This window comes from Citrus clementina, unplaced genomic scaffold (assembly GCF_000493195.1).
Source record: "Citrus clementina cultivar Clemenules unplaced genomic scaffold, Citrus_clementina_v1.0 scaffold_3, whole genome shotgun sequence".
Classification (NCBI taxonomy): Eukaryota; Viridiplantae; Streptophyta; class Magnoliopsida; order Sapindales; family Rutaceae; genus Citrus; species Citrus x clementina.
Window position 1 is genome coordinate 37109214 of NW_006262339.1, and position 27902 is coordinate 37137115.

General features: G+C 34.4%; 2 protein-coding genes and 2 pseudogenes across 2 annotated transcripts; 3 read left to right on the forward strand and 1 right to left on the reverse strand.

Moving 5' to 3' along the window:
* Positions 1 to 511: 511 nt before the first annotated feature.
* Positions 512 to 1923, forward strand: LOC18048961 (60S ribosomal protein L44). Its single transcript, XM_006442821.2, has 4 exons — positions 512 to 613; positions 1237 to 1416; positions 1511 to 1585; positions 1684 to 1923. The coding sequence occupies exons 1-4, from the start codon at positions 611 to 613 to the stop codon at positions 1741 to 1743; spliced, it is 318 nt and encodes a 105-aa protein (XP_006442884.1). The 5' UTR covers positions 512 to 610; the 3' UTR covers positions 1744 to 1923.
* A 2566-nt stretch (positions 1924 to 4489) lies between these two features.
* Positions 4490 to 5603, forward strand: LOC18048962 (annotated as a pseudogene).
* Positions 5604 to 14970: 9367 nt separating this feature from the next.
* On the forward strand, positions 14971 to 16188 carry LOC18048963 (cyclin-dependent kinase F-4). Its single transcript, XM_006442823.1, has one exon. It carries the CDS (start codon positions 14971 to 14973, stop codon positions 16186 to 16188), a length of 1218 nt encoding a protein of 405 aa, XP_006442886.1.
* An 877-nt stretch (positions 16189 to 17065) lies between these two features.
* Positions 17066 to 27858, reverse strand: LOC18048964 (annotated as a pseudogene).
* Between the last annotated feature and the right edge of the window lie 44 nt (positions 27859 to 27902).

The following is a 27902-nucleotide window of genomic DNA, read 5'->3' on the forward strand; positions in this document are numbered from 1 at the left end:
ATTATTTTATATTTTTATTCAACTAATAAATTAATATTAAATTAATTTGTATAAGAATATGTGACTATATCATCATTTTAAAAAATTATAAAAAATGACAAAAAAATTACTATATAGTTTAAATAAATTTTAAACAAGATTTATTTTCAGAAAGATTTTTCATAAAAATCTTATTTTTTTTATATATAATTTATTACTTTATTGCCTTAAAATTATTGAAAATAATTATATAATTTAAAAATGGGAGGATTCGTGATTTGCAAGTGGAAAAATGTTTTAATTTAATTAAATAATTTATTATTTTATGTAATTTTCTCTATTAATGGAGCTTTGATTCTAAAAGTGGGGGTGTTATAAGGATTTTAAAGCGGTGTGAAAAGCACTCCTCCAAACCTAGTGTCCAGCTAATGGGTTAATTACAGATGGGCTTGGGCCGAACCAATTTAGATCCAATTTCACTAACTCTGTTACCGAACAAGGGCATCACGCAAACCCTAATCCTAGCTACTGTCTATTTATTCTCTTGTTTCAGAAACCGAGTCTCTAGTTACCCTTCGGCAGCAGTTGGAAGTTACGAAGAGCTCTCTCGTCGTCGCCGCAGCCGGCCATCATGGTACTGTTTCGTTTCCTACCGCTTCTCTCACTTTATTTATTGCTTAGTTGTGATTGGAAATTTTCGATTCGTGCGTCGATATCGTTGGGGAATTTGGGGAAAATTTCGGTTCTTGTTATTCAAAAAATTATGGTGCTGTTATTAGTTTAGGTCACAACTCTCAATCAAAATGGATTAATTGAATTCATATATTGCCTTGGAAGCATGTTCGTGATATCTGAAAGTTTGTGCTTTTTCCGTTTTCTCTGATGAATTAAATTTTTGTTATTTTGGCATGATCTTTTTATCTGAAAGTGAAATATGAAACTCGTAATCTTTGAAGAATGATTGTTTGTTAATTAGGTTTCCCTCATGCTTGATTTCTCTTTTATAACTAAACTAAGCAGCATATATGTAGTATTTTCAGCAAGACTGGGCATATGCTGAGTTCTTGATGTGGCGTGGAATGGATGTGCAATTTAAGGCAGATTTACTTGATGGGTTTTGAATGTTGGTGGATTTTTTGTTGTAACTGCTCTTGTTCATGATTGTTTGTCGGTTTTTGTCTCTACTCATATAATGTCTGTGTTAGTTTTTGTGATTTGAGGTGAATGATTCTAACAAGTAGTGTGTGTGTATTGCAGGTGAATGTTCCCAAGACTAAGAAGACTTACTGCAAGAGCAAGGAGTGCAGAAAGCACACCTTGCACAAGGTGACACAGTACAAGAAGGGCAAGGACAGTCTTGCTGCTCAAGGGAAGAGACGGTATGATCGCAAGCAGTCTGGCTATGGCGGTCAGACCAAGCCTGTCTTCCACAAGAAGGTATAAATTTTATGTGGTTTTTGGATATTTCACTTTTTTTTTAATATAAATTGTGATATTTATCTCAAAGATGTTTGCTGATTTCGTTTAACAGGCTAAGACCACCAAGAAGATTGTGCTGAGGCTCCAATGCCAGGGTTGCAAGCATGTGTCTCAACATCCCATCAAGGTTTGTACTCAGCAACATTTTGATTTTGTTGTAGGGCTCAATTTTCCATTTTCATACTTGGACCAGTTCTTAACATTTACATGTGTTGAATCGTGCAGAGGTGCAAGCACTTTGAAATTGGTGGAGACAAGAAGGGAAAGGGAACATCTCTTTTCTAAATGCCTTTATTTTTGTTTTTATGCTTTTTACTTTGCTGCACTTGATGGAACATTACCCAGTATGAGAATATTTGTTTTAGTTTTGTTGGGTTAGTTTGATGCTGTTAATTTAAAACTTGAAGCGGTTGTTTGTTAAGTGCTTATTATATCAGTTAATTTTATATTTGGATTTTTTTACCACTTTTTGTGACTTGATTTTTTGTGATGGTTGTGGTATAAACTGGAAAACAGTAAATCCTGGGAATTTATATACAACTCCTGGACTCCCATTTAGTTGACTTCCCATCAACCTTACTTTCAAACCCAGAACTAATGTTTGCTTATACATTAGATTTATCAAATATTTGATAGGTTGATTGGTTTTAAAGATTGGATGGATTACATTTGCTTATTTTGAAACTCTTGGGAAAGTGTTATTTTAAGAGAGCCTGTTCGTAATAAAAAATATGCCTAATTACCACAATGTTATGAACTTTGATTCTGAAGGCATAAAAAGTTGAGATATTAATCATCAAACAATGAAAAGTTGTGTGTGAAAAGATTTTTAAATACATCTGTTCACAGGAGCCCGGAAAACTCAATTCGATCCCTGAACCTATGACTGGAGTCCCGTCATAACTTGATTAAAACTCAATGCAATGCCCAAACCAAACTAAATCTTATTGAATCTCACACGAGTGGAGGGGACTTGGCACTCTGCCTTGGCTTTTGGGGTGACTACATATAGCCCCCAAATGTACAACACTCCATTGCGTGGGCACAATGGTTGGAAAGTCGACAACAGTCGACAAAATTCGACTGTTTTGACTGATGGGTTTTAAATTCTTCACCGTTTACCTATTGATTCAAAAATCATGAATTGTAATCCACTTTTATCGGAATTTGATGGAAGCGCGTACTTTCATAACTTGACTACTGTCTTTGCTTGGTAAATTCCTCTTGTGGTGGTATAACATTCTTCTCCTTTCCAATTTAATTATTAGTGTATGGAATAAAAGTAAATGAAAATTTTGAAAATTGAAAGTACAGAATTGCAATTTGCAAAGCACTCGTAAAATCAATAAGCGGCTCACTTTGGTCTGAGAGAGTCCAACAAATATGGGCTAAAAATCTGCTACTCATATTGACTAAAATTGTTGTAGCTAATGAATGAGTTAGCGACGTAGCCTCCGCCTCTTACTTTTTAAAGAGTACATCTTCAAAGATAAATATAGACATTAAGAATTTCAGTTCATTTTTATTAGAATGAGATGGATTCACATCTCTTCATAATTTTACTATTCTTCTTCTCAATAAAACTCTCTTATATTAGGTGTACACGTCTCCTCTCTCAAAAGAATTATTGTGATTTTTGTTTCACTCAAGCAATAATAAGATAGTAATAACTTATTTCTCAATTTTAAAATAATCATATATCTGAGTAATGTCAATAACTTTTCTTAAAATTTTGACTTTAGAAACTTTCTTAATTTTATTAAATTTTGTTACAAATTTTTCATAAAATAAAAATTAACCGACATTGTCACCTTGTTTGTTTTACATATACTTAAATGATATCATAAAATAAATTACCAAAACTTATTATTGCAAGAGTAAAATTGTTAGAAACGACAGATATTAGAGCATCTCCAAAAGACTCTTCAAATAAAATTTTACTTCTTATTTGAAGAGTCATTACAATATTAAACACTTCAAAAGATACGTTAATTTAGATTCTTCAAATAAGATTTGTTTATCACTCTTTAATATTGTCGAGTGAGTTTCTCCCTCTTCTATTAACATTTTATTGTTATTTATTGAAAAGATAAGATTGTAATAATTATTATTTATGTTTCCTTTAAAAAACATAACAGCAATTCAATTTAATAGTGGAAAGATTTGATTAAAATAATGTTAACTTATTCTTATTTGATGAGTCTTTTGGAGGAGATTGTATTTTTTAATCCATTTATTTGCCACATCAATAAGCAAATTGATATTTGAAGAGTAAAATCTAAAAAAAAAATTGAAGATGCTCTTAGAAATAAGCCTTTTTCAAGATGGTAGAAACAACAGATATTAAAAATGAGTCTTTTTCAAAATGTTTTTGAAATGACCGCTTTGAATTTGAAGATCAAATTTACTTGCTTCAGTAACATAATTTGACAAAATTAACCAGTCAATTATTATGATAACTAATGGGCTGAAGATTCTATGTGAAAACTTGTGGGCTTTGGGCCGAAAAAGAGAGTAATTTAGTAAAATTACTGAGCAAGCTTAATTTGTGTTTTTTTTTGTTAATTTTAATTTTTTTGATAAGAAAGAGATAGTAGTATATTGCACCCAAAAAAGTTGAGATTTGGAGCTTAAAAAAGAAAAAATCAAACAATAATCAAATTTAGAAAAAATAAAAATAAAATTCAGGTGCTATGCAATATCTTTCTCTCTCATATTCTTTTCTCTTTTGGTAATTTTAAAACCCAACCAAAAAAATTAACTTATAACTTCCTACATTTGTAAAATGTTCGATAGACTGAGTTGTTTAAGTTTGGATAGATTATGTTCACTTATAATAATACGTATATAATCCCATTTCCTAATCCACGCTAGATATAAAAAACTCATATCTCCCATATTTAAAGAACTTCTTAATCATTCTTTCTCGTAAGCATTATAGGAAACTAGTTTTAGTTTTCACTCACAACAATATTTTCAGAACAAAACTCACGCACAAAAGAATCTTGTTTTCTTTTGTTGATTCACAAAAATGGAGAAGTATTCTCTTACCAAAAAACTTGGCAGCGGCTCATTCGGTGGTGTATGGCAAGCTGTAAATAAGCATTCGAGAGAAGTTGTTGCAATCAAAGCATTGAAGAAAAGCTATTCGCGGGAAAAGTGCTTAAATTTGAGGGAAGTGAAGTGGTTGCGGAAGCTGAACCATCCAAACATTGTGAAGCTTAAAGAACTAATCATGGAGAAGGGCAATGTGTTCTTTGGCCTTGAATGCCTGCAGTGCAATCTTTACCAACTTATGGAAGCGAAAAAGAAGAAGCAGCAGTTCTTCTCTGAATCTACAGTCAAAGCATGGCTATTCCAAGTATTTCGGGGACTCGATTACGTGCACCAGCAGGGTTACTTTCACCGGGACCTCAAGCCAGAGAACTTACTTGCTTCGCAAGGTACCATCAAGATTTGTTGATTTTGGTCTTGCCAGGGAAATCGATGCTTTCCCACCATATACAGAACGTGTAGGAACACGATGGTATCAAGCCCCGGAGATTCTGTTTAAATCAGGACTGTATGGCTTAAAAGTTGATATGTGAGCTATGGGAGCTATCATGGCGGAATTACTCCTTTTTCGTCCTCTTTTTCAGGGTACTGATGAAGCTGATCAGATGTACAAGATATGCAGTGTTCTTGGCAATCCTACTATGGATTCTTGGGCTGATGAACTCCGTCAAGCAATGGCAATTAACTACCAGTTCCCACAGTTATCCGGAGTCAATCTCTCCGAGTTAATGCCATCAGCAAGTAAGGACGCAATCAACTTGATTGAATCACTTTGTTCGTGGGATCCCTGCAAAAGGCCGACGGCTGCAGAGGCATTGCAGCACCCTTTCTTCAAGAGATGCCTGTACGTTCCACCACATATTCGTTCGGTACCAGCAGTGGCCACAACGACAAGGGGAATGTTGGAGCAACAAGGTGCTGGGATTGAGGCTGAGGCTTTACCTAATCCGAATATCGCTAAGCAACTTTCTCCTCTGGATATAATAATGGCTGTGCAGCCAAAAAAACTCAGTCAAAAAACAAAAATATTATACAGCTGCTGGAAGGAAGGGTCAACATCAGAACTTGGCAAACATGGCAATTGCCTATAACGGGCGGCCTGTGGCGCAGAAGAAGCCGCCTCCTATGAAGGCTGTGGTACAATGGAATGCTGAATCAAGAGAATGGTTTCTCAGACCAATTCAAAATCTGGAACCTGGTAGAATATAGCACAAGAAATTTGGTTGAAAAAGAAGGGGCCTGTCCTAATGGTTGAATTGATCCAATGTTACTAAGTTTTGAATGTATTGTTTCTATGTTTATTTGAATGAATGTATTGATTCTGACTTTTGTTCAGTTGTAAAATCCCAGTTAAGCCAGGGATCTTTCTAACATATCCTTGAGCATCAGCATTATGCCTATAGAAAACTGGTTTTGCAAAAACAGAATTTTTAAATATTTAGACAGAAACAGATCAAACTGACACATCTAGAGTTCTTCGGCTGGAATGGGTTATGATTTATTTCCATACATCTGGCAAATCTGGAAGAATGTACAAATCATTTCTTTGGCTGGAAAAGCTGTGGTGCAATGAAATATTCATTTGAATAATTGCTTTAGAATACTACACCAAAATTTCCATCAACCATTATGCATCTTTGAAATATATATATTCAATTCTAGCAATAAGCCAAACAAAGATTTGCTGCGGCGAAAAAATGAATCATTCGGACAGATAACGTCTGTCCGAATGATTCATACAGAAAAGGTCACTTTTGGAAAAAGGTCTCTCTTATTAGTAAAGCTATAGAAGTGTCCTCACATTTCGAGAGGTGATTTTCAGATGAAATGATTTGAAAGACATCAACTAAATTGCACTCGTCACTTGTGGAGAAGTTTCGGGTGTGTTTGGTATCGTTTTTTACTACCCCTTTTTTGTTTTATGAAAACATAAAAGTGTACAATTTGTTTGGTGGATGCATTTTTTTACCATAAACAAAAAATACAAAAATAAAAAAGTTCTTGGTTTCTACTTTCTCTTCATAAATGTAGAGAACGCCAATTTGGCGTTCTATAGCTTTCTGCATTCTGTCATCATGGGTCTCACACTTCCAATGCAATAATTACCACTAAAATCTTGTAGTTTCCACATATTTGTTAAGTAAATGGTTTATTTTAATATAATAAATTTGCGATGAAAAAACTGATGTGCATACATTAATAAAAAAAAAACTATATTTCTTAATAAAAAAATAAATTTAGCCTAATTAAAATAAATAAATGTAACAATCAATAAATCATTTTGAAAATTATCATAAATCATTTAAATACAAAATTAATTTCTTTCAAAACTTAGGAAATTTACAAAATCAACCAATGATATTCCTCTTAAATTTTGACTCAATTTTTATTTTGAGAACATATTAAAATTATATATATATATATATATATATATATATATATTATAATGTAATTATTGAAATATAATTTTTTTAAATATATACCGAATAAGTCCTTATTATTTTTATTTTCCAAATACATTTTTACAATTTTCATTTTCAGACATTATTTTAAAAATAAGCTACCAAGCATTTTTTATTTTTATCAAAAATTAATTATTCTTATTCTATAAAACAAAATAAAAAATACTATATAAAGCGCACCCTTCATTTTTTTTGAAAAAAAATCTCAACACACAATAGCCTCGAAGATTACATTAAACTTGATGAGCCAATCTACTAGCCGTCTAGCATCATTCAACATGGACAAAATTAGCAAGTCAATTGATTAGTATAAGTAATGTGGTGGGCTGATTTTATATGAAAACTTGTGGGCTTTGTATGGACTAAGAAGGCTCAAATATAGCCCGAAATGGAGAGTAATTTATTTGTAAAGTGGTGCTGTTGGCACCCCTTTCAAGTTCTCATATAATCCCCTTTCTTAACGAACCCCATATTCAAGTAAACGTATTTTCTGCTTTGAAAAATCTTTAATTTAATGCCATAAATATCCCTTAATTCATCCATTCTTAATAACGCCCCATATTAAGGTGTTTTTTTTTTATCATTTTTGAAGAAATTTTATTTAAATCATGATAATTATTATGCATAACAATCAATCAAGAGGTCTTTTACTAAAGAAATGTTGAATAGAATAATTTTAGATTCTTTAACCATTCAATTGATTTTCTAAAAGTAAAATAAAAAAAGTTCATTTCTCCATGATAATATTATATAATGATTAATGTGATAATAAACAATGGTGTAGGAGAGTTGGTACTCAATTGAATAGTTAAAGAATCTATAGGCTGCACATGATTAATTGAATTTTCGTTGCATGGATTTACTTTTCATACATCTAGTCATTGTTAATGTAGTTTATTTTCAGCATTGTAACTTTAAAATAAAGTTGGCATTGTATCTATTTATAGTTTATTTGAAGAATCTTAATACGATCAGAAGATTGATTATTTACGCAATGTTGTCAAACTTTTGGGTGGTTATTTTTATAGAAATACAGAATGAATTTATTAGAAAATGAAAAGGAAATTTTTGAAAACTTGAATTATTTATTTGTTTAATGGGGTAATTATAGAAAAGGAGTTTTATGAAGGATTTAAAGATGTGGCAATAGTCCAACTATTATTTGTATTTTTGAAAAATACAACCATGATATGTTGCTTATATCTTAGATTTATAAAATTTTTAATAAGTTGATTTGTTTTAAGCTTTACTTCACTTATTATCTACTTCTGTAAAATAAATAAAAAAATCTTTTTTCAATTTTTTTTTTATGTTGGCAAAAGCCTGACTGAAATAAAATTTATCCACTTACCACAATATTATGCACCCCATGGCCATCGCATTATAGTCATAAAGTCAACAAAAATTAATAAAAATTTGACTATCAAAATGTGTCTAGATTGTGGACTGTACTAGTTTTAAAAAAAAGTACTTTAAGAAAGTTGTTTTAGACAACATTGCTCCAAAATCCAAATCGTATTTTAAAGTTAATACAATTCAATAATCCTCAAGACTCTTTCTAGATAACATAAAAGATGGTATCTCTATTTTATTCTCGATGAAACTGAACTAATAATTCAAAAGGGGTTTTGAGAAAAGCGTATGATGCTCTTTATGTCAAGCCTGAGGGGATGTTTCTAGTGAATGATGAAGTCGACGATATCATAATACTGTATCTTTCGAATCATTAAGCACGTAAAAAATAACCATCAGAATAAGAAAAGCTAGTTGCGAGTTCCCATAACTCCATGGGACAACATGATAAGGCCTCCTCCTAGTTTAAATTTCATGTATTGTATGAAAATTTCAAAAATTAGAATTTTAGAATTGCAGTTCCCAGAGCAACCATAAAATCAAGAGTCTAGCTATGGTACCACAACAGCTGGATCCAGCCATTGGATTCAGCTATGGTGACCACTGTGGGCTGGATTCATAAGTGGTATGGTACTACTGTGATACCATAATTTTGTCCTAAAATCAATAAGTAGCCACTTTAGTTTGAGGGGGTCTAACAAACATGGGCTAAAAATATGGGGATGTAATTGCCCATGTATTACTATTTTTCTTGTGGAATTTGAAGACTCAATAATTCTCAAAGTCTTTGCATCTCCATGTTATGCACAATGAAACTGAAACGATCATTCAAATGAGTTTTTTTATGAAAGCGAATGACGCTCCCCGACTCATTCCATGAGGGCTGATGAAGACGATGGTAACAAATTATGACTTGAATCATTAATCATACAAATTAACCATCAGAAGAAGCAAATGCGCTAGATTGGTAGTTCCCATAACTCCGTAAGGCAAACATTAACATCTCGCAGGGAAGGACAAGCAACATGATATGGTCTCCTCCTAATTTAACTATTCGTGTGTTGTTTTGAAGTAAATGAATATCTTCAAAATTAGAATTGCAATTTCCAAAGCCCTATAAATCAGTAAGTTGCCAGCCCACTTTGGTCCGAGAGTCCACAAATACGGGCTATTGGGCATGTTAATGGGCCATCTCTGACTACTTCTCTCCCTAGACTCTTTTACTTGTGGGGGTTTATCAAACTCTTTGCTCTTTGGACATCTTCAGGGACGAAATAAAGATATAAAGTTTTAATTTATTTTCATTAAAAATTTGATGGATTCACTTCACAACAATGCTTCGCTAATCAGCAAAACCCTCTAATGGTTGGTGTACGGCTCTCTTCTCTTCAAAGAATTGTTGTGGTATTTACTTCGTCCAAATATGAATAAAACAATAATCACTCGTTTCTTAGTCTTAAAAGATTCGTATATTCAAGAAATATTAAAATTCATAAATAGAATTTACTTGAAATTTTCAAATACGTTGTAAACTTTCCTAATTTTGTTAGATTTGGGTTGTAAAACATTCACAAAATATGACCTAGCTGATATTATATTTCTATAGTCACGGCTTAAATAAATTTAATTAAATTATTCGTATTATTTTTTTTTTCATGTTTGTTTTGTCTAATACTGAAAATAAATTATTTCTATATTTTTGTAAAATTAAGGAAAAAATTTTAACTTGAAAAAAAAATCTTAAGTATGAATATATATACTTTATATAGGAAAATGATCTTGGCCTCTCATTGAGTTTATTCTCAATTTAGTCTAACAATGTAAAAATTGCATGTTGTATGTAATACATTTTACTGGAAATATTTATTTTTAATAATATAAATATATGTAGACCAAGAAACCACTTACAAAGTGATTGACACTAAAAAGTGTACATTTAATATATATAAAATTATTAGTTTTTCACTTATTGTGTCGATTAATGAGTTCATTATTTCTAAATTATTTTAATACTCCCCAAATATATTTTATGTTAAATTAATTCGTAATTTGTTAATTTTTATCTTGTAAATATTTTTCAGGAATAAAGATGGAATTGGAATTGAAAGCGGGAATAAAGAAGAACTACTGGAACACAAATTGAAGAGATGTAATAATAAAATAAAAAATAAAAAATAAAAAAAGAACAAAAGAACAAAAGCATGTTGGTGATGATTAGGAGGCCATCACGCCTCCTGACCATCACACAATTCAATATGTATATATAATATAAAAATAAAATAAAATATTAATATTAATTAAAAAAAATGATTCCCTTGCCTATAAAAGGCAAGGGGATGCAAGCGATGAGGGGGCCGGAGCCGAGAGCCAGAAGCTAGTAGAGCTGATTTTTCAAAAGCCAAGAGAGAGTTTAGCTGAAGAGTTTCTTTTCTTTTCTTGTTTCCGTTTGTATCAATTTTCTTTGTAATATATTTCAAAAAGTTTATCAAATAAAAAGAGTGTTGTGTTTTCTTTCAATATGAATGACTAATTTTATTAAGCTGAGGTGAAGGGTGAAGCTCAATGTTTCAAACTATTAATTATTATTATTTTCTCAAATGAGTTTTTAAGTTTATTTAATTCTTTTCTAATTATTTTTATATCATGTTAATTTATAAATCTCTTTGGATCTGTATGGTATTTTAACATAATGTCGACACATTAATATAGTGTGGCACATTAGGTACTTTATTCCATATTTATCCACACACATAGAATTAAATGATATAATAAATAATTGGTAAAATTGAGGCAAAATATAAATGAGAGAGTATTAAAATTATAATTTGAATACATAGAGTGGATCCTAAACCTTAGCATATTTTAAAATTGATTTCAAATAATTTCTTTTCCCACAATTAATTTTTTTAGTTTTAAATTGACTACTAGATTTAAAATTTCCTGTGGTTCGACCCTGGTCTCACCGGGTTATATTATAACTAGACACTCTTATACTTGAGAGTAATACACTTTTGAGTCGTGTTACAAAGCTAAAATTAGCAAATTGAATGATCATTAGCTAAACCAAAAGAAAATTAAAGGTAGCCAATTTATCCCAAAATGCAATTTTTAATTTGCATTTTACTTTATTTTTAAAAAAAACTTGTACTCTAAAAAAAAAATTCAATGTGCTCTTCTATTTTTCTATTTTTCTATTTTGAACAAACTATCAGTGTAAAATTTTAATTTAGACATGATAAGTCGTCTATTTTTCAATGGCAAATACATGCAATGTTTTGAATTTTAATGGCCAGCAAGTAAAAGATGTCTCGTCGTTTTAGAGTTCGCAAGTAAACGACATTACATTCGCATACTATTTACGATGCATCATTTGTATATCAATAAGAAATTATGTGAAGATCTTATTAATGCACCAACGTCATGACGTCCATGTGATTATGAGGTCTCTGGCACATCATCTATCATGTTGAATTCCACGTCATCCACAATTAAAGTAAGAGATCATTTGTTGTTTTCCTAATTAAATAGAATGACAAAATATTTGAATTCTTCATTATTTATTTCATGTTTGTTTTCTTTAACATTGATAATAAGTTATTTCTAAATTTTGATAAAATTAAGAAAAAAAACCCTTTAAGTTGAAAAAAAAACCTCTTAAGTATGAATATATATACTTTGGGTTCATATAGGAAACAATCTCTCGACCTCTCATTGAGCTAATTCTAAATTTAGTCCAACAATGTAAAAATTATACAAGTGATGTGTTTTAATTTTAGTGGTCAGTAGGTAACAAGTGACTCATCGTTTCTCAGTTTATACGTAAACAACGTGACATTTGAGTACTAAAAGATACAACGACATATGTCCTCCGTATTTTGACAAACAATAAGTGGATATACTGTGCGCCAACACATAGTCTTTACAATGCGTTGTTTTAATTTCATTGGGGAACAGTGCATCATTTAGATTATTAGGGACGAATGGCATGACATTTGTATGCTTACGAGACCAGCGACACATTATCTACCATGTTGAATTCCACGTCATCCTAATCAAAGTAAGAAATCATTATTATTTTAAAGAAATCATTATTATTTTAATAATTAAATATGGTGATAAAATATTTGAATTAGTAATAATGATAAAAATAGTTGACGATAAAAATAAGCTGTTGTGAAATATTTTTGAAACCACACACTTTGAACTTCAAGATCGAATTTACCAGCTTTATTTGGTGCTAATTAGATGAAAATTAGCAAATCAATTGATTACTATAACTAATGGGCTGGACTGATTTTATATGAAAAATTGTGGGCTTTACGCTTATGACTAAAGTTTTGTTTGAAATTGAGGTGCCGTAGTTTAAAAGTTATGGCTGTTGTGGAAAAAATATATATAATTATGAAATAAGAGTCAATATTATATAGTAAATAAAAGTTTTAAATAATAATTTTGACAAAATTAGTAAAGATATAATAGAATTTTCATCATTCAAGTATAAAATCAAATCAATTTAGCATCTAATCCATTTCAACATCCAATTCCTCACGAAGTAACACTCCTTTATTTCTTCTATTCTTTTCCTTTTGGGTGTTTTTAGTCAAATCCTTCATTTTAAGCATAAAAAACAAATATTTCCCCCCTTTTTTCTTTTTAGGTAGCATAGCTGATGGTGAAAAGTGGGGTGGCCACAAGTTAAATTGAACTTATGAATGTTTGATGTTATTTGGTGATATTGTGCTACTGAATTGAATTTATGAATGTTGGATGTTATTTGGTGCCTGTTGTGCTGCTGAATTTAAATATTCGATAGAGATTGAATGAATATAGTAGGTTAGAGATTTAAACTTTTGCATTGGCATAATTTTTTTCTTTTTCAGTTCATATCCAAGCAAGAAAGCCCAGATAAAAAACCCATGCCCGGGAGGTCCCAGGCATGACCTGGATAGGATGTGAAAAAATCAGGTATGAACCCGGGACTTGACAGCAGTTGTATCGATCCAGGTCGGTCCTGGGCAAGTCAAAACCCGACTTAGACCCAAGGTTTTACCAACCTTAGTTCCCATAACTCCATAAGACTAAATGAATGAATTTAGGTAGGCTAGAGATTTAAATTTTTGCACTGGCACAAATTTTTTTTTTTCCCTTCAATTCATATTCGGGCAAGAAAAGCTGGGCTAAAAAACTTGTGCCTGGGAGGTGCCGGGCTAATCTTAGGCCAAAAGTGAAAAACTGGGCACGAACGTGGGTCCAGGCAATTGTTGTATCATTATGACAAATCCCGGACAAGTTAAAACCTAGCTCGGACCAGATTTTACCAACCTTAGTTCTCATAATTTAATTATTATTGTATTAGCTTAAAAGTAATTGAAAACTTTGGGCTAAAATTCTATCACAATTCTGATACACCCATTGGGCATTTAAATACTATTGGCTGCAGTTTCTTGTAGCTATAAATAAGTTAGCCTCCACCTTTTATTTCATAAATATATCTTTAAAGATAAACACACACATCGAGACTTTCAATTTATTTTCATTTTAACTTTGGTGAATTCATGTATCTTCATATTGTCACTACTCCTTATTTAGAAAAATCCTACCATGGTGTGTGTACAGTTCTCTTCTCTCCAAAAAATAATTGTGGTCTCTACTTTACCAAACGAAAATAAAGTAATAATCAATCATTTGAAAATACTTTATGCACTTTCTTAGTTTAGTTAAATTTTGTTACAAATCTTTTAGAAGATATAAATTGACCGAGACTATCTTTTAGGCTGTCTCTTATATAATTAACTGTTTTACTAAAAAGAAATTAATAAAACTAAAGTTGGTAGAAATTTCGATCTTTAGAAATGAGTCCTTTTTGAAATGTTTTTTAATCCACCCGCTTCGAACTTGGAGGAATGTGGATCGAATTTACTAGCTTCATCCTTCAGCCATTGGACAAAATTAACTAGTCCGTTAATTTTATGACAAATGGGCTGGAATGATTATGTATTAATAAGTGTGGGCTTTTTGCTCATGGATTTAGAAGGTCCAAAAATGGGCCTGAAAGAGAGAATTACTCAGTAAATTGCGGAGTACGCTTAATTTGTAAGAATTTTTTTTCTTAATTTTAATTTTTTGATACGAAAGACAAAGAGGTAATACTGCACCCAAAAGTTGATGATCGGTTTCTTTTTTTTTTTTTTTTAAATAAAATAATAATTAAATTAAGAAAAAGAAATTCAGGTATTCCAGTATCTTTCTCTCTCATCTTCTTTTCTCTTCTCAGTTCTATTTTTCTTAATTTGTGTGAACTAACATATTGAATTAAACAATTCAAATGATCCTAACAGTCCAAGCTTTAAAAAATATTAAAATATTAATGTGTTTTATTATTTTAAAATTTTAATTAAGCCCACTTTTCAATTATTGGAATTAAATCTATAAAAAAAAGAAAAAAAACAGATACGTACGTAAACCCATTTCCTAATCCACGCTGGATATAAGAAACCTATATATCCCCATATTTAGAGAACTTATTAATCATTCTTTCTCGTAAGCGTTATAGGAAACTAGTTTTAGTTTTCATTCACAATAACATTTTCAGAACAAAACTCACGTACAAAGGAATCTTGTTTTCTTTTGTTGATTCACAAAAATGGAGAAGTATTCTCTTACCAAAAAACTTGGCAGCGGCTCATTCGGCTGTGTTTGGCAAGCGGTAAATAAGCACTCGGGAGAAGTTGTTGCAATCAAAGCATTGAAGAAAAGCTATTCGCGGGAAAAATGCTTAAATTTGAGGGAAGTAAAGTGCCTGCGGAAGCTGAATCATCCAAACATTGTGAAGGTTAAAGAACTAATCGTGGAGAAGGGCAATGTGTTCTTTGTGTTTGAATGCATGCAGTGCAATCTTTACCAACTTATGGAAGCGAAAAAGCAGAAGCAGCAGCTATTCTCTGAATCTGCAGTCAAAGCATGGCTTTTCCAAGTTTTTCGGGGACTCGATTACATGCACCAGCAGGGTTACTTTCACCGAGACCTGAAGCCAGAGAACTTACTTGTTTCGCAAGGTACTATCAAGATTGCTGATTTTGGTCTTGCTAGGGAAATCGATGCTTTCCCACCATATACAGAACGTGTAGGAACACGATGGTATCAAGCCCCGGAGATTCTGTTTAAATCAGGGCTGTATAGCTCAAAAGTTGATATGTGGGCTATGGGAGCTATCATGGCAGAATTGCTCCTTTTTCGTCCGCTTTTTCAGGGTACTGATGAAGCTGATCAGATGTACAAGATATGCAGTGTTCTTGGCAGTCCTACTATGGATTCTTGGGCTGATGGACTCCGTCAAGCAATGGCAATTAACTACCAGTTCCCACAGTTATCCGGAGTCAATCTCTCTGCGTTAATGCCATCAGCAAGTGAGGACGCAATCAACTTGATCGAATCACTTTGTTCGTGGGATCCCTGCAAAAGGCCGACGGCTGCAGAGGCATTGCAGCACCCTTTCTTCAAGAGATGCTTATATGTTCCACCACATCTTCGTTCGACACCAGCAGTTGCAGCAACGCGAAGGGGAATGTTGAAGCAGCAAGGTGATAGGATTGATGCTGAGGCTTTACCTTATCCGAAGATCGTTAAGCAACTTTCTCCTCTGGATATAATGACGGCTGTGCAACAGAACTCTGCTGCCCGAAGGAAGGGTCAACAGAGCTTGGCAAACAAGGCTATTGCTGCTAATAGGCAGCCTATGGGGCAGATGAAGCTGCCTTCTATGAAGGCTGGAGTGCAATGGAATGCTGAATCAAGAGACTGGTTTCTCGGACCATTTCAAAATCTGGAACCCGGCAGAATATACAACGATAAATTTGGTTGAAAAAGAAGGGCTCGTATTATTCTAATTTTATGGTTGAATTGAACATTGTTAACCAAGTTTTGAATGTATTGCTTCTATGTTTATTTCAATGAGAAAAAATTACACTGTTACTCAAATTACAAACTTTTGTGATTCTGACTCGTGTTGTCAGCCCAGTTTCTAACATATCCATGCGTACATCATTTTGAAGTTCAGGAATTGAAAGATCCTTATAAGCATTTGCAAACGCAGCATTTTAAAATATTGGATAGATACTTAAAGATCAAACTGACACATTTTGTTGTAGAGTTCTTCAGCTGAATCTTCTTTTGATTTAATTAACTAATGCGATTTGAGGTTTATGTTCAAATATGCAAATCCGGAAGAATGCATAAACAATTATTTACAAGATGTAGAAATAAATACAAATCAATGTCTTCCAAACAACAAAATCAGACCGATATTATAATTTAATAATAGCCTTTCTACGAATCAACACAAATTTCCCAACAGCAGCAGTTCTTACAAGGAGACCGACAGCCGCCGAATAACTAGTTCAGTGATCGATTAATATAGGGTGCAACGAGTTGAAATCTCCCTTCGGTTTCTATTTGACACACTCTGGCCAGTATAAGTCCATTCATTTCATTTGAAATCGAACATCAATTAAATCTTGACTTCAATTGCCTCCCAAAACATGATGAAGTGCATCCCTATAGAATAAGCGAAGGCAAACTTGCAATTGATCTTAGGAGGATGGTGTTTGTCATACTGTGATAATTGATATCATGGAACTCGTCAGTGCATGCTTTTGATAAAAAATTTCAGAAAATTGACTTACAATTGATGAAGCATTTGAAAAAATACCAAGATAAATGAAGAAAAAAATTATGAAAGAATGAGCTGAATAACAAAACTGGCAGGGGGAATATTTCTATTGGTTCCACTGGCCAAAGTTCATCTAGCTCGCATGGGCAGCAGATGATGCCCTCTTTTTTCTCTTGTGCTTTGTCTTCACAGACTCCATCAATGTTTTCTCTCCACCTTTATGCACTTCCATTTCAGATACATCCATTGCAGAAGATGCTGGAATAGCATCTTCAGGTAGTTCCTCTGACTTTGACTCACTGGACTTTCTTTCGCTTACTAGGTCTTCTTTTTTCTCCCTGGATGTTAATGTTCCCGCGATTTGTAAGCTTCACACAGATCAGTTTCTCAGTGAATCTTCTGTGTCCCAGTAAATGCTCACTCAGTAGACTCTATATATGCATTATAGGCCACCTGCCAAAATGGCTTCTCCCCTCCCCAAAATTTGCCACCCCACAAGCCACCCAATTAACAGATGGTAGAGAAATATATAATTCAAATAATATAAGTTTACAAAACATATGCAACAAGATGTCAATGTAAATTTTCGTGCCTCTAAGAGGAATTTCACAAAGTACCTCGTGAAGCTGGAGGAGCTTTTAGGACATCTGAATCAACACCCTTGGAGCAAGGATCCCTTAGAGGAGAAGGACCAGGTTAAAAGAAAAAGAATCAGTGAATGGATGGAAATACATTAAAATCATGGGTTACCTCTTCAAGAATTTCAAATTAAACTACAAAAACAACAGAAGTGCATAACAAATTCAGAAGTCCTGTAAAGACTACAATTGTCCCAACAATCACTAGCATCAAATTAAATTCTAGATATAAGCATGAACAAAGAACTACTAAAACAAGTTTACGATGCTGCTAGAGGCACTTAAAAGGATCTACTTAGTATGAAATTTTTAAATGAAATGAGTTGAATGGCATCAACTAAATTGCACATATCACTTTTGGAGAAGTTTCATTTTCCACAACCTCAACTCATTTGGAGAAGTTTCATTTTCCCAAATCTCAACTCACAAAAGCTTCAGGTTATATTCAAACTTGAAGGCGTTGAGCACCCAGAATCTTCACTTATCATACTATAACATGAATAACAAGTATGAAAAGCAAAATACAGGGTCCTTTACAGTTCATATATTAGAAGACAAATGCGAAGGGAAAGAAGATAATTAATGTAATAGTTTTCACTACAAAATCATGAAAAAGAACTTTTAACTGATTGACACTCAGAAGAGATTAGCTATTTCACAAACATAAAAATGATAATTTGTTAAATTACAACCAGCTGATCGCAAAACCTCCTAATCACTTATTCATTTTAAATTTTTACTAGATGGCGATAAATCTAAGACAAGAACTTGAAACCTAAAGCATAAAGAAGAGAAGTGGGCCTTGAACTGATAAAAATAAACTTTTTACACAAATTCGAAGTTTTCCTTCTGTACAGAAAGCTGGGTACTTCCATAAAAAGCACCTACCCAAATGTATGGAACCTAGAAAAACAAGCACCATACCTACTTGCAGCCACCCCAACAAAATTAGCAGCTGCACCATCTCTCCTGCTACTTCTGCCGAGCTCAGATGATTTGGATTCACCTGCACCATCATACTTGGACCCGCACTTTCCTCAGATGCCAGCCTTGGCTTCACCAAATGGTTCCATGACAGCTCACTCACACCCTTTTGGCCAGACGGTTCATTTTGTTTTTCTTTCAAATTAGGACTACCATCCAAAATAATTGAAGTAGGGTGACGCTTGATCTTACGTAATGCTCTTTCTGTGTTGCAAGTTTCAACCTACACATGTCATAGAAAATTTCAGGGAGCAAAAAAGCGAAATTCTGATGCGCAAAACTTTAGTACAAAAAACAAATATTGGAAAAGAAACAAAAAATTAAAATCATAAAATCTGGGAAAAGATCCCCAGTTAAAGAAAACAATCACATTAAAACTAGCCTTGTTTGCTTCCAAACACATGCAAAATTATCAACATTTGACCCCCTGATTCAGTTCCTTTCCTTAAAAAGCTGATCAAATGTATGGCTAACATTCTTAGAATTATACTTTCAAAGCAGCAGGCTAATGACAAAAAATCATTATCTCAGGAAAAAGGCTTACTAACTCCAGCTATATATTAAGAGTGCAGTCAGAAAGCAGACAAAATGTTTCTCCGGCAATCCAATCTTGTTTTACCCCACTCTTCAACTCGACAACCAAGACATATACTACCTGTGCTGATTCTGATTCAAGCAATTGATTTCTCTCCACAAGGTTCTCTCTCACCTGTACCAGAACTCCTACAAGGCTTAAAATGAAATGCTGAAGATGTCTCTCATATTTTGACCTTTTGAAGAGAAAGAAAACAAAAAATAACTTGGGGAACAAATAGGGGCAGCAACCATCAATGAATAAGGCCTTGTAACCATTAAATAATTTCTTGCATGTACCATTGTAGACCAAAATTAACAGTTTCATAAGAAATGCTTAACTTGAATCTAGAATTATGGAAGCTGCCAGAGATAAGTGTGACTTGATTAGACTTGTTTAAAATCTGCAACAAGGTTTAAAAACACGAGGGAGAGAAAGAAAAGGATGGCTGAGGCTGATCATCAGGCAGAATTAATTATTAAGGACTAAGTAATGACAAACAATTCAACTTCTAAATAAGGAATATTGCAATGAAAATAGGTACGAGTACATTTACAAAGGGATGACTCATTATATGGAATATCATAACTTCTGTGCATGTGGCACTCTATGTATTAGAACAGAAACAAAATAAGGATCAAAGTTTGCCTGTCTATCACTTTCAACAAGAAATTGTTGGTGTGTTAACATCTAGAGGTAAAAGAACAGTTGAAACCGTACACACTCAGCATGTTACCACTTCCAAACCTAATTGCAGTGATGCAATCAGCAATAATAAGAGCCTATTTCATACATATATTACAACGGATAGGAAGAATAAAACCTTTTTAAAAAAAACTACTTTGAAAAGCAGAAACTCACAGCATCTTTTATCTTCTTTGTCATATCACCAGCCATCCTGGAAGAGAGCCTCAAACATTGCATGATAACACTCTGCAGGACTCCCTCTCCTCCAGGTTTCTGAATAGCACAAACGTCACCATTTGCGTTAAGTGTAGCAGGCGTTAAGTGTAGCAGTCATTCTTCCCGCCATTACAGCTTCTTCATGGTGGGTTGGATCAATAACCTACGCAGCATTTTCTCACATTAGGACATGCTGATTAACAAACTTTCACTCTGCATGAGAATGCATATTTGAAAATTACAAAAAAGATTTACAGGATTAAAGTTAGCATACAATCAAGCTCTCACTACTGAAAAATCCAAAAGTCACTGCAATAGGAAGATGATGTATAATCAACGGCAATGGTTCTCTCTCCTGTGAAAAAGAAGCACTCATAAACAAGTAAATAATAATACATAATGAAACAGCCATCTGAAATAATAACCAGTGGCAGCGCAAAGTGACATAGTAGCGTACATGGAGAATCCAAAATAATTACTCCTATATCCATGTAAAGGAGCAAATCAATACATGAAGGACAGTTCACCGCGACTTAGATTTTACGATTAGACCAAAATAAGACGTGTCCAACAATATCCCAGAAAAAGATTAAAGAGCAGAATCTTGGAAAGGGTAAACTAGTCAGGAGAGTAATCTGCCCTAACCATTCCTGTTTTACCATTTCCTTTTCTAGTTACATTGAAAAAGTCATCCTTCACTACTACATAATCTTCAGCTGCTGTAAGTATTCTTCCTCAAAAAATTTCATAATCCACTAAATTTCGTATCTTCCATCTTATTTTGAAGGTATAATATCAATCCAAAATAAATTCCTTCAAAATTCAACTCTCAATCAGGTTTTCTAATGTTCAAAAGTGAAAAAAAATATAGACTGTAGAAACATTAAATACAGAGGGACTCAAACCTTATTCCTTAAGTCCAAATTAAGCTTATATACAGTTGTTCAACAAATGCATTTAAATTTAATCAACAGCAAACTCTAACACTAACCTCAGGTGGATGTACTATCACTTCCTGTTAATTTCAGAGAAAAAGAGTTATTCTCATTACTTGTATACCAATGAACTACATGAGGATACATATATATTAAGGTGGCCGGTATTCTAGCTCACTAAATCAGAAGTAAATTCCTTCAAATCAGGAATCCCACTAAATTAGGAGACTAACTAAAATTAGAATTAGTCAACAACTAAATCTCCTTATTAGGTAATAAAATAATAAATAAATAAAATCTAAATGCTAATATGTACAGTGATTCTACACTCCCCCTCAAGCTGGGTTGTACAAATTGTACATGCCTAGCTTGCAACTCAATTCTTCAAATCTAGTTCTTGGAAGAGCTTTAGTAAGGATGTCTGCAGTTTGATGTTGAGTAGGAATGTAGACAATATGGACTGTGCTATTTTCGATCTTCTCTAGGATGAAGTGGCGATCAATCTCAACATGTTTCATCCTGTCATGGTGCACTGGGTTTTTAGCAATGCTGATTGCTGCCTGGTTATCACAGAATAGCTTGATAGGTTGCTTATCTATCATTCCCAGCTCTCTAAGTAATCGACGAATCCAAATACCTTCACAAATACCCATTGCCAATGATCTAAACTCAGATTCTGCACTGCTCCGAGAGACAACCGACTGTTTCTTACTTCTCCATGTAACAAGATTTCACCAAACATATGAACAATAGCCAGAAGTAGAGCGCCTGTCCATTATGTTCCCTGCGTGGTCTGCATCAGTGTATACATCAATCTCCCGTTTGTTGTTTTTCCTGAACATTAATCCCTTCCCAGGTGTCAACTTAAGGTACCTTAGGATCCTATACACGGCCTCCATATGCTCTTCCCTTGGATTGTTCATGAATTGACTCACTAAACTGACAGCAAATCCAATGTCTGGGCGTGTATGAGAGAGATAGATTAGCCGTCCAACAAGTCTCTGGTATCTCCCCCTGTCCACAGGAACACTCTCTGATTCTGTGCCAAACTTTTTGCTTGAGTCCATGGGTGTATCTGCTAGTTTACAGCCGAGCATTCCTGTTTCCATCAACAAATCCAATACATATTTCCGTTGGGTCACTGCAATGCCTTCTCTTGACCTTGCTATCTCCATGCCAAGGAAGTACTTTAAATTACCGAGGTCCTTAATATCAAATTCCTGAGCTAAACGTTGTTTCAAAAACTGTAATTCTTCCTCAAAATCACCAGTAAGAATGATATCATCAACATAAACGATCAAAACTGTAATTTTCTTCTCTGTTGAGAGCTTAACAAACAATGTATGATCTGATTGGCACTGTTTATACCCACATTTGGTCACAAACTTGGCAAACCTACCAAACCATGCACGAGGGGACTGCTTGAGTCCATAGAGAGACTTTAGCAGTTTACATACCTTGCCTTTAGTGTGAGAACTTTCTATTCCAGGTGGCACTTTCATATAGACTTCTTCTTCAAGTTCGCCATTTAGAAAAGCATTCTTAATGTCTAGTTGATGTAATGACCAATCAAAATTAGCAGCAAGTGAAAGGAGTACTCGGATGGTATTAAGTTTGGCAACTGGAGCAAAAGTTTCTTGATAGTCAATACCATAAGATTGTGTAAATCCCTTAGCAACTAACCGAGCTTTGAGTCTTTCAATGCTTCCATCTACTTTGTGTTTTATGGTAAATATCCACCTGCAACCTACTGGTCTTTTTCCAGCTGGTAGATCTGTGATTATCCATGTTCCATTCTTTTCAAGTGCAGTGACCTCATCCTGTACAGCTTTCTGCCATCCTGGATGTTTAAGAGCCTCATGAATGGTTCTTGGAATTTGTACATTGTCAAGGGAAGTAATGAATGCCCTGTATGCTGGAGAAAGAGAGTTATAGCTCACAAAATTTCTAATCGGATGACTGGTACAGGATCTTACACCCTTCCTTAGAGCAATAGGAACATCAGCATCATCAATCACCGGCACAATTAACTCAGGAGAATGATTGGCCTCACTTGAGTGAACTTGAGCAGGATTAGAATTCGGGTTGGAGTCATGGCATTGCATGAGAGGTGCAAGGTTCTCACTCTCTTTGTTTTCATTTTTCCTCCTAGTATAGACACGGAGCTGGGAAGATTCAAGTTGTGTAGACCTATGTTTTGAGGATGATGGACTGTTAGACAATGGAATTTCAAGGTTGGGGCTTGGTGTGTAGTTTGAATCCGGGGGAAGAAGGACAAGAGGTGGAGATGCATGCTGAATTTCAGAGGATTCTTTGATGAGAAGTTCATCCCAAAATTGAGATTCTCTTACATTCTCCCCTTGAATGTCAGATTTTGGGTAATAAGGTTCATGTTCAAAGAAAGTGACATCCATTGAATTGTAGACCCTTTTGGTAATGGGAGAGTAGCATCTGTAACCCTTTTGGTTTGATGAATAACCTAGGAAGACACATTTGATGGATTTAGGATCTAATTTGGATCTATCTGGGGAATGATTATGAACAAAGGCTGAGCACCCAAAAACTCTTATAGGAACATCTGAGGAGATAAATTTGGTGTGAGGATAGGTTTTGAGGAGAACTTGATGAGGACTTTGAAATTTATGAATTCTAGAAGGCATCCGATTGATTAGGTAAGCCGCAGTAAGGACTGCCTCACCCCAGAAATACTTCGGCATATTGGATGTAAATAAGAGTGCTCGAGCTACCTCCAGAAGGTGGCGATTTTTTCTTTCAGCCACTCCGTTCTGCTGAGGGGTATCTACACATGAGCTGGTATGTATTATGCCATGATGTGAAAGATATGACTCAAGATGGGACTTGAAGTATTCTCTAGCATTGTCGGTTTTAAAGACTTGGATTTGAGCATTGAACTGATTTTGGACCATCATATGAAATTTCTAGAAGATATGGGTAACTTCAGATTTTTCTTTCATGAGAAATATCCAAGTCAGACGAGTGTGATCATCCACAAAAGACACAAACCAGTGAGCCCCTGTGAGGCTTTTAATTCTTGATGCACCCCATACATCACTGTGAATCATGGTGAATGGACAGGTAGGTAAGTGAGGAATTGGAGGAAAATTTGCACGTGTATGTTTAGCAAATTGACATATTTCACAATGAAATAAATTTGGTTTTTTATTGATGAACAGTTTAGGAAATATTTTTCCTAGATACACAAAGTTGGGATGGCCGAGGCGAAAGTGCCACAGCATGATTTCATCCACATTATTGACACTAGAATTGAAAATAGAAGAATGAAGTGACGATAGACTCTTTGATACACTAGTGGACATGTTGCAACTTGAGTTACCAGTTTGTCTACTTGGAGGATTATTGGCTCTAAATAGGTAGAGACCTGACACCAACTCAGCACTGCCAATCGTCTTCCCCGATTCCATTCCCTGAAATTCACACAAGCGTGGGAAAAATTTAGCAACACAATTAAGATCTTGGCTAAATTTTCTAACTGAAAGTAAATTACAGTCCAGATTTTGAACGTGAAGAACATGGGTGAGAATTATATCTTCTGTTAGATGAGCAGATCCTATTCCCAAGACCATGGAGAGGGAACCATCTGCTATACGAACAAAAGAATTACCCGTTTGAGGACAGTAATTGTGCAAGAGTGTTGCATCCCCTGTCATATGGTCGGATGCGCCAGAGTCTACAATCCATGATTCACCTTGGTCACTGCTAGTATTAAGAGCAACAAGAAAACTACTTCGCTGTGCCTTCATACTGGTTGCTTGAAGTTGGCTAGTAGATTGCGAAAGACTATGGCAGATCATTTTCTGCAGAATTTCCATTTGTTCTTTGCTGAATCCACTTGTTTCACTTGAAGTTTTCTCCTCCGTTGATGAAGCTGCATTAGCACGGCTTTCTTTATCACGGTTAGGCTTGTTTGGCTTCCAATCAGCTGGTTTCCCGTGAAGTTTCCAGCAACTTTCCTTCCAGTGTCCAGACTTGCGGCAGTGGTCGCACCAGGGCCTTCCTCGTTGTTGACGGTTGTCATTGGAGCTAGTGTTGGTTCCTCGGACAGCAAGCGCAGAACTATCAAGTAGTGACAGATTAGTTGTAACTTCTTGAGATCCCATCATCACCTTGCGCCTACTTTCTTCACGCCTAACCTCAGAGAACACGTTTCTAATGCTGGGCAGTGGTTTAGTCCCCATAATTCATCCCCTTACTTCATCCAACTCCTTGTTTAATCCTAACAGGAATTTGAAGATCCTTTTTTGCTCCACAAATTTTTTGTAAGTGACTGCATCATCTGCACACTTCCATGTATGAGTATCAAACATATCAAGTTGCTGCCAATGCCTTGTTAGAGTGTTGAAATACTGTGTGACAGAGAGATTCTCTTGACGGAAATCGTGTAAGATAGTCTCAATTTGGAATAGTTCTGCTGTGTTTTCAGAACTTGAGTATGTCTCCTTTGCTGCGTCCCATATTTCCTTCGCTGTTCCATAAAGAAGAAAGTTTTCACCTATATCATTGTTCATGGAATTTATCAGCTATGACATAATCATGTTGTTGTCACTCTTCCACAGCCTGTATTTTGGATCTCCTTTCTCAGGAATTTCAATCTCACCGGTGAGATATTCATCTTTACCTTTCCCGGAAATAAACATTAACACAGATTGGGACCATTGGAGGTAGTTCTGTCCATTTAATTTATGGCTGGTAATGAGAATGGATCTAGATTCGGAGTTACCATGGGTGGCTGTCATCGGGGTTGAATCTGATTTAGACGTGATCTCAGAGGAGGAGGTTTGCAACGCTGCTCCTATTTTTGTCATGTTTTGGTTCAGAGGAATCGAGAAAAAAAAATTTTGCAGATGAAGGCTTGAAGGATAGAAGATCTGTAGGGTATTGATTGGAATGAGAATAGGGAATGAAATTCACAAGATTAGGTTTTCAGAGGAGGATCGTATGAGGCTCTGATACCAAGTTAATTTCAGAGAAAAAGAGTTATTCTCATTACTTGTATACCAATGAACTACATGAGGATACATATATATTAAGGTGGCCGGTATTCTAGCTCACTAAATCAGAAGTAAATTCCTTCAAATCAGGAATCCCACTAAATTAGGAGACTACCTAAAATTAGAATTAGTCAACAACTAAATCTCCTTATTAGGTAATAAAATAATAAATAAATAAAATCTAAATGCTAATATGTACAGTGATTCTACACTTCCAAACCATCTTCTCCTCCTAGTGAGCATTCAGGCCTCCTATACGTCAGAAGAGCAGCCAAAGCAGCAATATTGGCAGCATCAACAAGATTTCTGCTCCCGCACAATGATGAAATATTTACTTACAGATCGTGACATTTAGCATTGATTAACTAAAACAAACAATGCATACACACATGTATATGGTTACTCACCCTCCATTATCTAGAATGTGGAGATCAATAAGTATAGCCCACACTAACTTCCCAGCTAGAACACAAAGCGATTCTGTATCCACTGCCCTGCTTTCCCTGCAAGATTCCTCCAAGTTAAAACCTTCAAAATGTCATTTGAATGCATATCCGCTATGTATAACTGGGTTTTCCTCTAAAGGGCTAATAAAAGATAGGTTTCACATGAATTTCCAATCTTACTAAGATGCCCCCATCAAGGTATCCCAAAATTTCAGGAAACTTTTGTGTTTTTAATAATTATGAATAATTCTTGGATATAAAATTGGAAAGAGAAATATAGCATGATTATTGTGTAATGCTCAAATTCATAGAACAATTATATATCATATGAGTTTCAAACCTTCTGAATGATCCAAAAGGTGACAAACATAAAACTCTATTTGAAAAGTAAAAGTTAATGAAGCCAAAGCTTTGTAAAATGATCATAATAACAACATTGACAATAGAAGATTTTTGAAACACATAAAAATTGTCACCTCAGACCACGATCTACTATCCGTCCCAACTCCACTGCAAATTCACCAAGACGGCCCGGCTCAAATGAAGGATTAGCCATTAGAGAGAATTCAGTGTAGATTGACAATGTCCCTTCATTAGCTTGATCTCGATAAGGTTGAACCAGTTGTCCAGTTACAAAACCCATTACATGAGTCTGACCTAGCTGAACTTCTGATGAACCATCTTCCCTGCATGTACATCACACCATCAACTCAAAAGGAAAATAGACATCCAAATGTCTATTACCGAACTAATAAAACAGAAACATTGCAATAACACAAAGAAACTGAAGCTATCCTCTATGCATAACTAAAGATAATAAACAAATAACCATTAAATTCCTACGAGCATATCCTTCCACAAGCAATAACAAGAATCCGAGTAGAAAATGAAAATGCAAGTGCCTTCAGTACAAAAGGCATCAATCAAATATACAAAAAATGGAAACAGTTGGAGATTAGAGAACTGGCATTTGAAAAACAGTAATTACCCAAATTGGAGTAAAAATTTAAACTTCAAAATATTATGTAAGGACATAAACTCGCAGTATAACCTAGAAACTAAGTGGGGTTGCAGCAGGGCAAGGCTCGACTGTAAGCAAAAGAAGATATTCAAAACAAAAGCAATTACAACATATAATCACCTAAACCAAGAAACCCACTTGTGTACATGTATGTGCGTGTCTCTCTCCTCTATGTAGGAGAAAGCGGATACTTGCCTGCCAAACTTGATTGATAGTTTACGGTATTCATAAGGGTTGCGACCATCAATTCTGATACCAGAAGTCAGTGCAGTCTTTATGAATTTCTTCTCATTCATAGTTAACCGCCACATATTTGCCAATCTCAGATCCATTTATTGTCTCAGTTCTGCCACTGAAGGGAAGGGGAAAAAAAAAA

What these genes read in the sequence shown, in the direction of transcription:
- LOC18048963 (XM_006442823.1), top strand. Translation starts at nt 14,971, where the DNA reads ATGGAGAAGTATTCTCTTACCAAAAAACTTGGCAGCGGCTCATTCGGC.
- LOC18048961 (XM_006442821.2), top strand. An exon ending in AGCCTGTCTTCCACAAGAAG is followed by an intron (nt 1,417 to 1,510) that starts GTATAAATTTTA and finishes TTCGTTTAACAG; the next exon opens with GCTAAGACCACCAAGAAGAT. An exon ending in TGTCTCAACATCCCATCAAG is followed by an intron (nt 1,586 to 1,683) that starts GTTTGTACTCAG and finishes TGAATCGTGCAG; the next exon opens with AGGTGCAAGCACTTTGAAAT.